The 15,135-nt window shown below is 38.4% G+C and overlaps 6 protein-coding genes across 6 annotated transcripts; 2 read left to right on the forward strand and 4 right to left on the reverse strand.

The window, feature by feature from the left end:
- Positions 1-305: 305 nt before the first annotated feature.
- Positions 306-1,676, reverse strand: Ecym_1462 (uncharacterized protein; the record flags this gene model as incomplete). The annotated part of the gene is made up of 1 exon (XM_003644457.1): positions 306-1,676. One exon carries the CDS (start codon positions 1,674-1,676, stop codon positions 306-308), a length of 1,371 nt encoding a protein of 456 aa, XP_003644505.1.
- A 1,051-nt stretch (positions 1,677-2,727) lies between these two features.
- On the reverse strand, positions 2,728-5,226 carry BUD27 (prefoldin-like protein; the record flags this gene model as incomplete). The annotated part of the gene is made up of 1 exon (XM_003644458.1): positions 2,728-5,226. One exon carries the CDS (start codon positions 5,224-5,226, stop codon positions 2,728-2,730), a length of 2,499 nt encoding a protein of 832 aa, XP_003644506.1.
- Positions 5,227-6,162: 936 nt separating this feature from the next.
- Positions 6,163-8,412, forward strand: EPL1 (Epl1p; the record flags this gene model as incomplete). The annotated part of the gene is made up of 1 exon (XM_003644459.1): positions 6,163-8,412. The coding sequence occupies one exon, from the start codon at positions 6,163-6,165 to the stop codon at positions 8,410-8,412; it is 2,250 nt and encodes a 749-aa protein (XP_003644507.1).
- Positions 8,413-9,045: 633 nt separating this feature from the next.
- Positions 9,046-12,159, forward strand: BST1 (Bst1p; the record flags this gene model as incomplete). Its single annotated transcript, XM_003644460.1, has 1 exon — positions 9,046-12,159. One exon carries the CDS (start codon positions 9,046-9,048, stop codon positions 12,157-12,159), a length of 3,114 nt encoding a protein of 1,037 aa, XP_003644508.1.
- Positions 12,160-12,284: 125 nt separating this feature from the next.
- Positions 12,285-13,694, reverse strand: STE2 (alpha-factor pheromone receptor STE2; the record flags this gene model as incomplete). Its single annotated transcript, XM_003644461.1, has 1 exon — positions 12,285-13,694. The coding sequence occupies one exon, from the start codon at positions 13,692-13,694 to the stop codon at positions 12,285-12,287; it is 1,410 nt and encodes a 469-aa protein (XP_003644509.1).
- An 844-nt stretch (positions 13,695-14,538) lies between these two features.
- On the reverse strand, positions 14,539-15,087 carry TIM18 (Tim18p; the record flags this gene model as incomplete). Its single annotated transcript, XM_003644462.1, has 1 exon — positions 14,539-15,087. The coding sequence occupies one exon, from the start codon at positions 15,085-15,087 to the stop codon at positions 14,539-14,541; it is 549 nt and encodes a 182-aa protein (XP_003644510.1).
- Between the last annotated feature and the right edge of the window lie 48 nt (positions 15,088-15,135).

Here is a 15,135-nt window from a genome sequence, read left to right on the forward strand (position 1 = left end):
GTCTCTCTCAAGATCCTGGTCTCATAAGTATATGTTCTGTCACTCGTAGAGCTCGTCACAAAACTGTGTCATTAATTGGTTAGTAGTGACACAGGCTTTTGATACGCTGGCGCGTCGCTATAGTATGTGACAAAAATCAAGAGTTTTAATACATAAAGAATACGTAAAAGAATGCAAAGAAGCAGCAAAAAATTAGAATGTTTTAGTTAAGATTTCGAAGCCAATAGCACAAATATGAGGTGAAGACAGCAATGATTTTGATGATTTAGGTATTTTTTATGTGTACATATTCGTTATGACGTTACCTAGCCCGTTTTTTTCAATCTGGCGGTCCTGGGATTAGAGCCAGACGATAATTCCTTTGACAATAGCATATCTCTTAACCTGAACGGAACACCATTGTAATACCAGCTGAGACCCTTGCCTCGTTTTTTGATATGAGACTCTAAGATTTCAAAACATTGATTTAGCTCAAGTCCATCTTCTAATCCTTCTTCGATTGATCGCCAAATCTTCTTTCTTCTGTTTATCTGACGAGAAAAGTTCTTATCCGTATTACGCCAAGATGATCCGTATTTCCTTTCTAACTCTCTGATGGTCGTTTTCCGCTGACCTATTAGGTCTAGATCCAATGCACCGTTATCTCGTAATTGTAAAGTAAAGGATAAATGGTCTTTCAAAGCCCATTCATTAGGCAATTTCGTATATTCATCCCAAAGCTGCGATATCAAAGAAGGTGATTTGATTAGTACAACGCCAAAATTAGGCATTTTACTACATGGATCTTCTCTTATTTCAGTAGAAGAGTGAGGCAAAACGCGGTTCAAAATCGATGAACTGGTAGCGTTCTTCACATCATCCATGGAGACACTTCTTTCAGTTTTGGGTTTCTTCAGAGGCCAGGGGTCTTTAAAGGATATCGAGACTGAATCTCGCTTTCGATGGGATTTTTTTGGTAATAAATCATGCAAAGACTGAATGACAGTATCCACAACTTCGGACATAACGGCGTTTGTTCCCAAATCTATTTCCTCTGTATTGTTCAAATGCTCTGATGCAGCCTGCAGATACCTTGATCTTGCAGAAGCAGTAGATGCCTCATCAATTTTAGTTATCAGTTCCCTAAACTCATTCTTAAAATCTAATATTTGGTCTAGTATTTCCTGGATACCATTGGAGACTTCATCAACATCTGACTCTGAATCTGACCCACAGCCAGTTCCATCAGTCATAACTTCCTTGTATGGATCTTTAAGTTCTTTAAACTTTGAATATCGACTAATTTGATTATTATTCGAAAGCCCGTTGTTGTTAACCCTTTGTTGGGGCTGTTTATCTTTACTGTCAAAGTCAAAGTAATCTGAATAAGGTCTTGCCTGAAAAGAAGATGTATAGTGGAAAGAGTCGCTCTGAAGATATTTATCATCCTGTGGCGCCTTCAGCGAAGAAGGAACTTGATGGTGCTGTGCTGTAAGTTCGGGTGTAGGTAACTCCATGGCTGCATTATCCATATTATTATACCCAATATTGATTTCAACTTTAGAATCGCCGAAAAGCTTGTTTAACTCTGCGGTATCGGGCGTTCCCCCAGACCCATGAATATCTACTGTTTCAGTAAGACCAAGCTCTTGCTCCATTAATGCCTGAAGCTTAGGATTAACCTTAATGTTTTCCATTAAAAAATGCGTTTTTAACAGATGTCTTGCCAAAAAAAAATTGTAGAACTATCCTATATGATTTTTAGTAGGATCGTACTCGATTTATGGTATTAACGATTCACTAGTAGCTTATATTTCTAAAAGTCACTCTTGTATTCCTCAAGATGTGTGCATAAACTCCTTTCACTAACTGGCCCTATAACTTATCAATGACCGAATTTGATAATTATGGCGTCAAAAGAAAGTCCCCCCAGAAAGTCGCTAATGCGATAGAAGCTCTACACTATGATGATAAAATTGGAAGGCCAATTTTAAAATTAAGTGACACGAATGATTGTCCCACTGTAAGAGAATGGTTAAACCTCTAATATCCTCTGGTCTAGTTATAGCTGCCAAATCTGTGTATACTCTTCCTATGTTCAAAAGATCAGGTGCCGAGCTTGGCAAAACCAATATATAGGATATGCAATTACACTCAACGGGTGCCTACGCCACCTTTTATCTGCTTAACTATAACAATTAGCACAGCTATATGGCTTCTGTAAAAACTAGCAAAACCGAAAACAAGCAAACTGTAAAAGTAAGTTACTCAATATCACGGTAGCAAAGTCTCCTTGACTCAATTAACTTTTTTGCCTTTTAATACACTAACTTAGTATATGATGCTGATGAGGGTATGACTGTCGCTATCTTAATTACCTTTGAATACCTATGAATATCCCTAAGACGTTCAGATGTTTCTAATATGGGGAAAAGAGCACACTCTTCGGGAAACTTGGAAGAACCAGCACATCATTTAGTATTTTAAAGTTTAAAATTTAAATTGCATCGTTGTGTTTTTAGTTAATTAACATCTTTAGGTGCCACAGTGATGATCCATAAATTCACAAGTCATGTGATTTGATATTTGATCCGTGATGTTGTATCACGTGATGTTATGCACTTGAATATATCAGCTGAAATGAGTGTGTAAGGGCTTATGGTATAATTGATAAACGACAGTTTCTTTTAATTCAATTAAAGTGACCAGTTTCCAGTGTTTTCATTGATAATATGTGTTTATTATAGTTCAGAGGCGCTTAAAGACTGGCGAGATCAGTTGTGAAGCCTTGAATCTACTTGTCTTTATGGGATTTCCATACTCGTCTATGGGTTCCAATTGGAGCGCTTCATCGTCATCATTTTCTATATTGTTACTCCAGGATAGAATTTTTTGCCTCATCATGTGGTACTCTAGACTAACCTCCTTGATTAGTTTATCCTGTTGTAACGCCAAATTTTCATTGTCTTCATGTAGACCTGTAGTTGCAGCTTCATGTTCGATAACATCCGACACCATAGGTCCATCTTCGTCATATTTTTCATCCGAAGGTGAATTATCTATGATGGAGTCTCGGCATTGTTTAATTTCGTCCTTTAGCTCCTCCACCTGTAAGTTGTAATGCTTTAAATCTTTTAGTTTTTCAACAACAGTTCCTGGGTCATCGATATCACTGTCGTACATGCCCAGGATATACGCCCTAGCCATATCATCTAGATTACCTGCCAATGCTTGAAACTCAACATCAGGCATTTTGATAACTTCTTTCTTATTATTAGCTATTATATCTTGGATAGCATCAGGAAACGGTTCCGCGACTTTGGGTGGTGTGACGCCATTTATATCTAGATACGATTCACCTTCATCATCTTCACTCTCAGAATCTGAAAAATGAATCGGTGGAGGTTTTTGCCTTAGCAGTCTTGGTTTTTGTAGAGATTGAAGGTTTTTCTTGAATTTAGACAACTCAGTTTTTTCAGGCACCGTAGAATCTATCTTCAGAGACTCCTCCTTCTCAACTACATCTTCAATTGAATGTTCCTTTTCAATTATATCGCCGACAACGACTTCCCGTTCAATTACGTCCTTTATAATAGCCTCCTCGTGTACACTAGTTACTGGTGTGGAATCTTCAACTAGAGAAGATAAATTATGGGCCTCTCTTTCCGTTTTGAATCTGGAGCTCTTCTTTAACTTTGTGCCCCGCGATGTACAACGATTTGCTTCCACATTCTCGTGAAGTTCATGGGTTTCATCGGGCTCTTTAGCTCCAATTAGTTTGGCAAATAAATCACTATCGAATCCATCCTCGTCTAAATTGTCGCTTGAAACTTCAGAAGGACCCGGATAATCATAGCTGTTTAGATTTCTCCAGGGATTGCGTGGGAAGTGGAACGTATTGGCTTTGGTCTCTTGTCTCATATTTTCAACTTCGTAAATCTCCAATTCTTCTGCAAACCCAACACTCTTTTTTTTACTCTTTTTAACGTTTGAATCCTTTAATATCGATCTGGGGTGAGAAACCTTGGATTCTTGCAGCTTGGAGAGTTTTTCAGCACGTAATTTATTGATCTGTTCTATAAAAGAATCCTGCGACGCACCACGAGGAACCAACGATGGCATGAATTTATAATCGTAATCATTATTTTCATCGTCATCATCATCGACATTGTCATCGTCATCGTCACTAACATTAGGATTATCTTCCCGTTCCCGTTCTTCTTTTTCTTCTTCGCGATCATCATTTTGGTCAGTAACAGAGATTAACATTCTGTTATAGTCTTCAAAATTATACCTAATATCAGCTGAATCAACATTTCCGTACTCTTCCAAATCATATTTTTCCAGCTGCTCAACAATGTCATCGAATGTATAGATGTCCTTCTCATCAATCGCGAGAATCCCAGGATTCACAAAATCCGGCTTTGAATTCGCAGGCGTCGTAACTTGATTTTCTGACACAGTTTCACGCTTATCCTTTTCCTTACGCACATCTGACACGGCTGCGACGCGAATTTCTTCCAAACCATCATCAGTCTCTGATTTGCCTTTGTTCACATCATCCTGCGGTTGCGACATTTCAGAAAACAAACCCATTCTATATTCACGCTTGGTTTCTGTCTTTCCTTGCAATTCTTCGACCACATTATTCTCCAATCCATCTACCACATTATTCCGGTTTACTGGCGTAGCTATTTCTGCTGCGTCCGAGTAGCTGGCCACATCCGGCCAAACATCATGCCTATTCCTACCACTATGCAGTTGTGGCGTTACAGAGCTGCTAATAACATTACCCTCATCATCAACCTCTTCTCTAATCTCCATAAATGGCAATTCCTCCCCGGACCCCTCCTCATCTCCAAACTCAGCATCGCCACTTTCTCCCCCTAAAATCCCTTCCCACTGCCGCATATCATCCAACGTCTTCTTTGCCCCCCTGATATTCCCCCTGACATCTTCTATCGCATCCTCAATTTGCCTTAACCTGCCTCCAACCCACTCCACAGCTTCCGCTGCTGACCGCTCGACGTAATATTCGCACCCAATACTAACGTAGATCCTCGAAGATATAATAACGTCCCCAAACACAACACCCCTCTCCCCGGCTCCACCATTACCAACACTATCCTCGAACGCTAACAATCGCTCACGAACCTCCAGATAACCCCTCCGCTGCCCCTCCAAAAACTCCCTTTTCTCACCTAACCTACCAATTGATATCTCAACCTTGCTAATAAGTTCATCCATAACACACACACGCACAGGATATCAAAACTCACCTACCTATTATCCGCACGAATTGCTCCAAATCGTTTCTCCATGCCAATCACAAGACTGGCAACAACAACGGCTATATATATATATATATATTATACATACTCATCGCTTACTCACCATACCATTCGCAACAAATAAAATCGAAGAATCGTAAAAATCAACAAAAAAGAAACGCTCCGGACACCAATGTTCCCCACCAAATCCCGGACACAGCTCCGCGCCAAATTATGTTCCCCTCTGGGCCGCCAACCGGCCACCACCCCTCTAACACCTTTTTACGCGCTGAACTACTCAAACTACACATAACGTCGTATATGCATATACACACACACAACCACACACCTAACCGCTAAGTATCTTGCTACACACCTATAAACTCAGATATTCCCAATGTCACCGCACCAGCCACCGGCCAAGACCAATACCGTCTTCTTGCGCTCCCGCGTCCTCTCACCACTTCTCCCAACACAAAAACAAAAGTGTCATCACTATGTACGTATTTGGCTGTATGGACGTTTCTGGGCTTCCAGCAGCGTAAATTTTTGGAAGATAGAAAAAACAAAACCAGAAATAAAAATTTTTCTTGTCCGGTTCGTCCCCCTATTAAAAGTGTTTATCATCAGTAAGGAATCCCACCTACACGAACGACGACAACACACTAATAAAATTTCTTTCCTGCTGCAAGAAGTTTGTCCAATAGTCAAGGAGTCCTGTTGAATCCTAGTGATTAGTACGACTTCATAAAAAATCTGAACCCTTGGAGCTGTGACAGGTGTGGCGCTATAAAGCTTGCAAGGAGCACAACAAACACTGTTATATTCCCTTTTCTTTTTTCGACGCTCCTCGTTTGCCACTCGGACACTGTTGGACCGTGGTTAATCCGGACGTCTTGTGTGGCCGTACAAAATGCCGATACCCAGTGCGCAGGTGGATCAGGGCGTTAGTTCCAATGGTAGTAATAGTGCGGCTTCGGCGTCATTGACCAGGTTTAGGCATCGTAAGATCAGTGTCAAGCAGAAGCTAAGGATATACAAGGCTTGCGACTTGAAGGACTTAGACCACGATGAGTTGCAACAGCGGGAGCTGCTTGAGATTGAGACAGGGGTGGAGAAGAATGAGGAAAGGGAGGAGCATTTGCATAAGATATTACAGAACAGTCAGCTGAAGACGAAGGATCTTTATATTCCGACTCCCGATGCGTCGCGGGTATGGAAGGAGTTTGACCGGTTTTACTATGGGAAGTTTCAGGAGCCTAAGAATTATATTCAATTTTCCGCGCAGCTAGAGGATTGTTGCGGACCGTGTTATAATTTGGATGAGCGAGATGAGGCCTTTTTGAATAATGTGCTCAATTTTGAAAATGAGGGGGACAGGCTTTCTGAGTATGAGTTTGAGATGCTAATGACGAATTTTGAGTCAGCCATTAAGGAGCGCCAGCCGTTTCTGACCATGGATCCTGAAAGTATACTCCCGTATGAGGATTTGAAGCCCACAATGCTTAAGAACGATATAGGAGATGTGGGGATTAAGACGGAGTTGGCGGCAGAGTTACAGATGGAAGCTGGGCAACCATTTTTAACTAAATTTGATAGTCGTACGGGTTCTAATTCAAGATATATGGGCATTCTGATCGAGAAATATGGGCTACCTGTCTATGAATACTGGCGGCAGCGAAAGATTGAAGTTGTTGGTGGTTCGGTTATTCCATCTCTAAGAGCAGAGCGTGGGAAGGATAAGGATGATAATGATCCGTATTTTTGTTTTCGCAGGAGAGAAGTCAGGCAAACTAGGAAAACTAGGAGAGTCGATTCACAAAATAGTCAGAAATTGCGTCTGCTATACCAGCAATTACAATATACCAAGGAATTGGCACTATTAGTAGCGAAACGTGAAAAGATGTCCATGGATACGTTACTAAAGGATAAAGAAATATTCCAACTCAGATGCCATACCAAGTCATTGAAACGTGAATTGGGTATCAAAGGGGAGGATGAGGATTTGATTTCACAAAAGAGACGAAAGTTGGTAAGTAATGTTATCACAAATAAAAAATATCTCGTTGCTCAAACTGAGGCAACTTCCCTGAAGAAATTAAAGACAAAGGGTAAAGATAGGAAGTTAGCTGTTAAGCAACCATCAGGATCGGATTTGAAAAGACAACAGCTACACTTTCAGAAATCTGACCAGCAAAGACAAATGCAACAGCAGCATCTTCTTCAGCAACAACAGGTTAATGGTAGCCAATCACAACAGGATTCATCCGTTGTTTCTCATGTATATGTCAAATTGCCTAGCTCGAAAATACCGGATATTGTCTTGGAAGATGTTGAAAAGCTTTTGTCTATGAAGGAAAGAAACACCAAGAGATTTGTTGAAGATAAGATGAGGAGGAGGCGTGAAGAGGATGGTAACCTATTTTTTAATTTAACAGACGATCCATACAACCCTGTGTTTGAGGTACATATCCCTCCAAATATCAAACCAACAAACGCCCCATTTTCTTCTATTGTTTCGTCAAAATTTGAGATCAATAGATCTTATTATACTCCAAATCTACAAGATTATATTGCTGGTGCTTCTAATTTTGTTTCTGCATACAATAAAGATGGAGAAGTTATAGAAAATATAAAATACAAGAGATTAGAATTCTATAATCCATTTGAAGATAAACGAGAATCCCATACTAGAGAATTACCATTGAGATTTAGAAGACGTATTGGTCGTTGTGGTATTGAGTACTTAGATCGCAAGGATATTAACCGAAACCCTAATGATATGATAGAGCAGTTTATGGATTTCTCAATAATCAATGAACAGGAAGAAAATTCAGATGTAATTAACGTCTATGATTCCAAACTAGATGAGTTATCACGACTTCATGAACGGTGGAAATATGATTCAGACTATAATTCTTACGGTATCAAATTTTCAAACGAACCTTCTAGATTAAACCAAATAAGTAATGAAACACAAGTGATAAGGTTCGGTACCATGTTGGGCACAAAGTCCTATGAACAGTTACGTGATGCTACCTTGAAATATCGTCAAAATATTATGGCTCAAAGAAAGAAACTAATCAACGCGCAGAGACAGCTGCAACAACAACCACAACAACCGCAATCCCCGCAACAACAGCAGCAACCACAGCAACAATAGGAATACCGAAAGGAATAAAAGATTCTTATTGATTTGTGCAAGTGCCCAGACAGCGTCAGAGTGCCGACATAACTACAACAGAAATATACGTAAAAAGTTGCATGTTTGCGTTTACCAACCACCTCATCTACTAATGCGCAATGTCAATCTGACCTGTACGCTGCCTGGGCTGATCAAAATATCGTGGCTCATTTTACTCTACCATTAACCATAGAGACAATTATGATTCTTACATGTTTCGGTTTACAATTCAACGTTCAGTTCTCATGTTAATGACTTTGTCATATATTAAGCACTTTTTACTAATGAACTTCATATACCTTGTACATATAGATAATGTAATATTACTAAAACCTGGTATGCAGAAAAATTACGCTGCCGAAACTATTATTGAATCGTTGAGAATATCAATAAGATATACGCATTGATCATTGCGGTTATTTCACATCACCAGCTCTTGTATATCACGTGATGAGAGACAATTTGTTAACGTTGCTGCTATTATAAATTATTTTTATACACCATATTTATTTGATCACAGGAATAATGGAAGCGATTTGCAACACTGAGGATATTTGAAACACGGCCATCATTTGGTATTTAGAGCGTGTGGTATATCCTTAAATTCGTTGAATGAAAAGGAAATTTCGCTCTACCTGTCAAAAAGGGGCGGCGCTTGTAAAGCGAGGAATACCCATATATTCGATGGTGGCTACATCTGATGATCATACTGTAGATGCTTTACAAGGTCCATATCCCTATGTTGAAATGGCCAGTACTGGGCCTATTCTGAGATATAGAAGTAAACTCAACTTTTTAATCACCCTAGGGCTGTTTTTTATTTTATTAACAACGTTTACGACCATGTACAAACCGTTTCAAGGGTCGAATTCTCCCAAATGTAGACCTGTAATGATGGCTCCATCGTATGCGCTCATAAAGGGTTTTGATAAAGAGTTCCATAGGTTAGCACAGAAGTATCACTTGTATCTCTATAGGGAACAGGGAAGGGACAAGGGACCATCGATAGACAACGAAATACATTTAGATGGTATACCGGTATTATTTATTCCAGGCAATGCTGGGAGCTTTAAGCAGATGAGATCGCTGGCAGCATCTGCTGCAAACTTATATTATGGAGAAAGCCGTTCTTCCATAGTTAATGACGATGCTAAGAATCTGGACTTTTTCGGTGCAGATTTTAATGAGGACTATACTGCTTTTCATGGTCGAACCATGTTGGATCAAGCAGAATATTGCAATGCGGCGATTGATTATATATTAGAGCTCTACAAAAGAAGTTCTGCATATAAGAAATCGGGGGAACCACTACCACAATCAGTCATCGTCGTGGGTCATTCTATGGGCGGGGTTGTCGCTAGAGTAATGACTACCTTGAAAAATCACATTCCAGAAAGTATTAACACTATTTTCACGTTATCGTCCCCACACTCAACAGCTCCGGCAACTTTTGATGGCGATATACTAAAAATTTATGAGCAATTGAATTCATTCTGGAGAAATAAGTTTAATACAGGTGATTATTTTTATGTAAATAACATGTCGGTAGTTTCAATCACTGGTGGGATTTTAGATTCTATTTTACCTGCTGATTATACTTCGATTTCTAGTATAATCCCAGAGCAAAATGGGTTTACCACATACTCGACAACTATCCCTGGTGTATGGACTCCAGTTGATCATCTCGCTATAGTATGGTGTGACCAATTAAGAACTGTTTTAGCAAAATTACTTATAGAAATGGTGGATTCTAAATCTGCCTCGAAAACCCATCCATTAGCAAAGAGAATGGAACTAGCCAGAAGATATCTGTTAAGTGGACTTGAAGATTCCTACGAGCAAGGCTTTAATGCCTGGGGTCCTCTCATTGCCGAAAATGTTAAACCTATTCAGATTGATAATTTTAAAGAAATCGAAATGAATGTTCCTCTTACCATTAATAAATCGAATCATGATGCAATTTCAGAGTACTCTGTTTTTAAAATCCATGAATCAACTGGCAACAAAACTTTTTCCATTTTAACTTCTTTTTCCAATACTGAAGTTTTCTTTTGTAAAACCGTTAAACTGCAAAATGATATAACATATCAAATAGGGAATCGGATGTACAACTGTACCTCAATGTCCGAATATATGATCAGCGTTCCCAGGTCATTTAAAGGCTCCTTATATCCAACCGAGAGCTCTGTAGGTTCTGGTAATAATCCTTTTAAATTACTACACACAAATGATACCATATTGTCGTCTTACAATTTAGTCGTCGTTCAAAAACCACCACTGAATGATATTCGTGAGTCTGATTTTATTGTTGCCGAATTATCCACTAGAAAGTCAGTTGAAACATTCAACAAGAATTTATTTCAATTACTATTTTCCCCTTTGAAGATTAACCACGTTGCCTCTGACTTTTCTTTCATATTTGCTATTCGATTTCCTCGTATGACAAGTTCATTGGTGTCATATGTGATGAGTATTGAATATGACAATAAAAACTTAGTATTTGAACCACTTCTCAGTCAATCAGTTGCTAAGACGTTTGAAACTAAGTGGCACCTCGACTTACAGCATCCAGTCGATATATCTTTTTACAGCGATGCACCATTTATTCCTTCTCTTGCTACATCTGATAAATCTTTAAGAATAACGCTGCTTGTACCACCCTTAACAGATCTTAAAATTAGGCTTCGTATTAATTGGTTTATGACGCTAAAGCTTTTGTTCACGAGATATAGACTTGCTATTTTGACTCTACCGACAGTTTTAATATCTCTTGTATTGTGCTGTCAGTTTTTTATTTACAATAAGTCTGGTGATTTTATGAGTTTCGATTTGGCATTGCATTTTTTGGTCAGAAAATACTGGGGCTATCTGATGACTGTTAGCATATTTTTAACACCTTTAATGAACGTTTCTATGGTTCAAAAACTATTATTGCTGCTTGATCCCATAAGGTATTCCCACCAACTGCAGTTGTCTAATAAGCAAATTATTTCAAGCATTTACTACCTAGGTGTCAATGAAGTATTTATGTGCTGGTTGGGGCCAATGCTATTAACCATGTCACTAACTCTTGTGTATCTATTGTACGCCTTGATAGCAGTAGTGGACTTTGTTCTGAATAAAGGATACAATAAAATTATTCAGAGAAGTTTAAGAGATGGAGTAAAAAAGTTTCTGATGGTAGATGATGAAATAAATAAGAAATTCGAAATACGGCATTATATTGGTTTCATCATAGTCACGTTCTCCGTTCTGTTTTATATTCCTTACCAGGTTGCGTATGTTCTTTTAACTCTGCTACAAGTCACCACTTGCATACGGCTATCACAAATAGATAGAGGACTGAAAAAATATGCCAACCTCAAGAATTATAACCTATCTTTATTACTATTACTGCTGCTTGTTCTGCCGGTAAATATCCCTGTTGTTGTTGTTTTTCTTCACAACTTGGCAGTAGATTGGGAGACTCCATTTACGTCTCATCATAACTTTCTGGCAATTCTTCCATTAATATTTCTGATTGCAGCTAATACAAGTTTTAGAATGCCAGCCCGATATAAGGCTAACTCTCGAGGACTCATCACTGTCGGAGGATTATTGTACTTGTCAATATTTACATTAATATACGGTATCAGGACGTTGTACTGGGTTCATCATCTGGTAAATGCATTTGCAGGCTGGTTATTCTTAATAAGCCTTGACAATATATCACCGAGTGACCGTTGATGAAAAGCAAAACCCTTATCGGACTATATTAAATTAAATATTAGTCTGCTTGAAAACTTTGCAAGAATTCGAATTGCTTACTTATAGAAAATAAACTAAAAACACCAATATTAAAACCAATTATTTTATCGAATTGTATTTCGGCTGTAGCTTTTATTCCTAGTCTTACTGGTTGGCGATTGGAATATATTGCACTGCTCTCCAGACACCTTAAAATCTGTGAATTCCTCATCGGGTATACCAGTAGGATAGTATGTGTCAGTCCAAAATCGTTTCGCATCTTCTTCAGCAGCAGTGGTTGGGGTTTGTACTTCAACATTCCCATTTACGCTTTTATTGTGGCTTGAAGTACCATTGTTTAGAGTACTAGGCTGTGCTGGCGAGCTTTCAATACTACTTCCAATATTAAAACACTTCTTTTCAATATCTACTATTGTGTTATCCTCACCGCTCCCGTAAGATCGTTTACATGAGAAATGGTTAGCTGGATAAAGGTCATACAGCTTATTAGTAATGCTCCTCTTATTTGAATTCATACTATTAGCATAATACGTTGAGGATCCTGTACCGAACGACATGGTTTCGCAATTATATGGACTAAATTGAGTGTTAATGGAACTAGGTTTTGTCGAGTTATTTGCAGAGGTAGCCCACATAGAAGAAAGTGGCAATGATAAAGTAACAAGCAGAGTTGCAATTGTAGTCAGAGAATCCGTGCCGCGACTGCTGAGCGCGTATGCGAGAATATATAGCACAGATGGACACAGCAGTGTCTGAGTTGACATTATCAGTAATATGTGGAAGCTATCAAATTGTTTTAGGCCTAGGAACCTTCTAGATCTAATTGCTAATATTAATTTCACAGTTAAAAGTAGGGTCATGAAGTTAACTGAGCAGGCCATCAAAATGGTAGAGATATTAAAATAATAGGCGTCGCTTGTTTTAGAAACGTCATAGTAGACATTTTTTATAGAGTTGATAGCAGTGACCAAATAAAGCACAACGGTGGTAATTCCCAACACTGTAGATATAGATGTCAAAATTGTACCTACTCTTTTGTAATTGTCAGCTCTAAAAATGACTCGAACTTGAAATATGAGTGAGACCTCTATGGCAGCAACTAAAAACACTTGAAACATGTTTGTAGCAGCATATACATGTAGGTCATTATTACTGATATATTGAGGAAATAAAGTAAAGGCAAATGTGACCGAGGAAAAATGGCCAAGTAAATTCTTCAGGTATAAACTAGAATGGGTTAGCGTTAAAAAGAGTGAAACTTGATTAATCAAAAAAATCGGAGTTTTCCTGTTTTTAGACACCATCCATAAAACTAGAATAGCCAAGCCAGCAGCACCTATCTTAGTGCCAACGAATACACCTTGTGTTATTTTAGTATTAATAAACTCCTCTATATCTTTAAAAGAAACAGTAGTTTTATGATTATAAATCGATTCATAAGTCAGAAGTGAGGCTCGTGGATTATAACTTGGGTCATAGTACTGTTCTATGGGAATGAGTGTGTCTTCTGACATCTTGAAATATTATGTAACTGCGACAACCACCCCTAATCTAGTTAAAACGTCGCAAATTTGTGGAATGAAACCTCTTCAACGGGAAACTATAAGTTAGCTCTTTATATATATAGTTAATACCAAGGGTTGCCTTATAATTTATCAAGACAGTATTTAATATTATCTGTAATATAAATTCAAGTGCATGCTCCATTGTTTAATTTATAAACAAAAGTGCTATGTAAATTACCCAATCTAGTAATTACAACGCTTAAACATCCGTATCTGAAACAACTTCAAACACCATAAACGCTGTACTGCAGCATTATTATGGCCGCAGAACTATCGATTTTTGAAACATTAATCGAAACGGAACTGTAATAAGTTTAATTGTTCTACCTGGCAGGTCGATCACCGTATTACTCTCTCGTTAGTCGTTGTCGTCCTGTACCATTGTGAACGTCTCATATATAATATTATATCACCTAATCAGTAACAAGCGTTGGAAGCAAAAATTGAGGAACTGGGGTGTATTTCTATTCGGCTAATGTGCAAATTGGTTTAATTCTCAGTTTGCTAGCTTTCTTATATTTTGCAGATTATATGACGTTGCCAAAATATCAGTTGAAGATCGAATTAAAATATTATTCAAAATGTTCCAACTTAGCGCCGAATCTTTTAGCTGGTCTAAGTTAGCTAGTAGAATAATGTGTCAATCACACCAGTTGATTATTAGATGCCAAGTTTAAGTTGCTTCATATACCTGGCTAACTATCATACTATTAAGAAAGAGTAAAGCTTCAAGAACAATGACTTAAATAAATAAAAGATAAATATAATATATATATGAATCATCTGAAACAACTTAACGTTTTCCAAAAATATAAAGATTGGTTTCCCCATCGATCCATAGACCCGTTAGTAAACCCGTAATACCGCTGTTATTCGTTTCTAGCTCATATATCCCATACAAGCCAACTGCAGTCCCTGCGTACAACGAATACATTGCCAAGTTATGCCATATCCCGAACTTCCGTTTTGGAATGTAATCTATAATACAGCTTGTCAACCCCAATTGAACATGAATAAGTAACGTGCTGCAAAGTAGTGCATCTAATATAGGATACTGAATTGCAGTTCCAGATAGTGCTCCGTACAGAGGAACTGCCACCAATGGTATGAGACAACCAGCGGAAATTCGCTCATAGTACCAATGGTATGAGCCCTCAAGATAATTTGTTTCTGGATGTTTGAAGGCCTCGTTCACATCACCTTCAACACCGCCTGGAGGAGGTGGCACAATTTTAAATTTATTGAGATTCGGTTTGAGGGAAAGAGATCTACGCAAAATGGTCGCAGATCCAATCGCTCTAAACCCAACAGATGGGGATATAACAACGGGCCTGAACAACATAAACCTGAGACGTAATTCTACCAAGTATACTTAAAGCCTTCTTTGTCT

This window comes from Eremothecium cymbalariae, chromosome 1 (assembly GCF_000235365.1).
Source record: "Eremothecium cymbalariae DBVPG#7215 chromosome 1, complete sequence".
In the NCBI taxonomy this organism is placed as follows: Eukaryota; Fungi; Ascomycota; class Saccharomycetes; order Saccharomycetales; family Saccharomycetaceae; genus Eremothecium; species Eremothecium cymbalariae.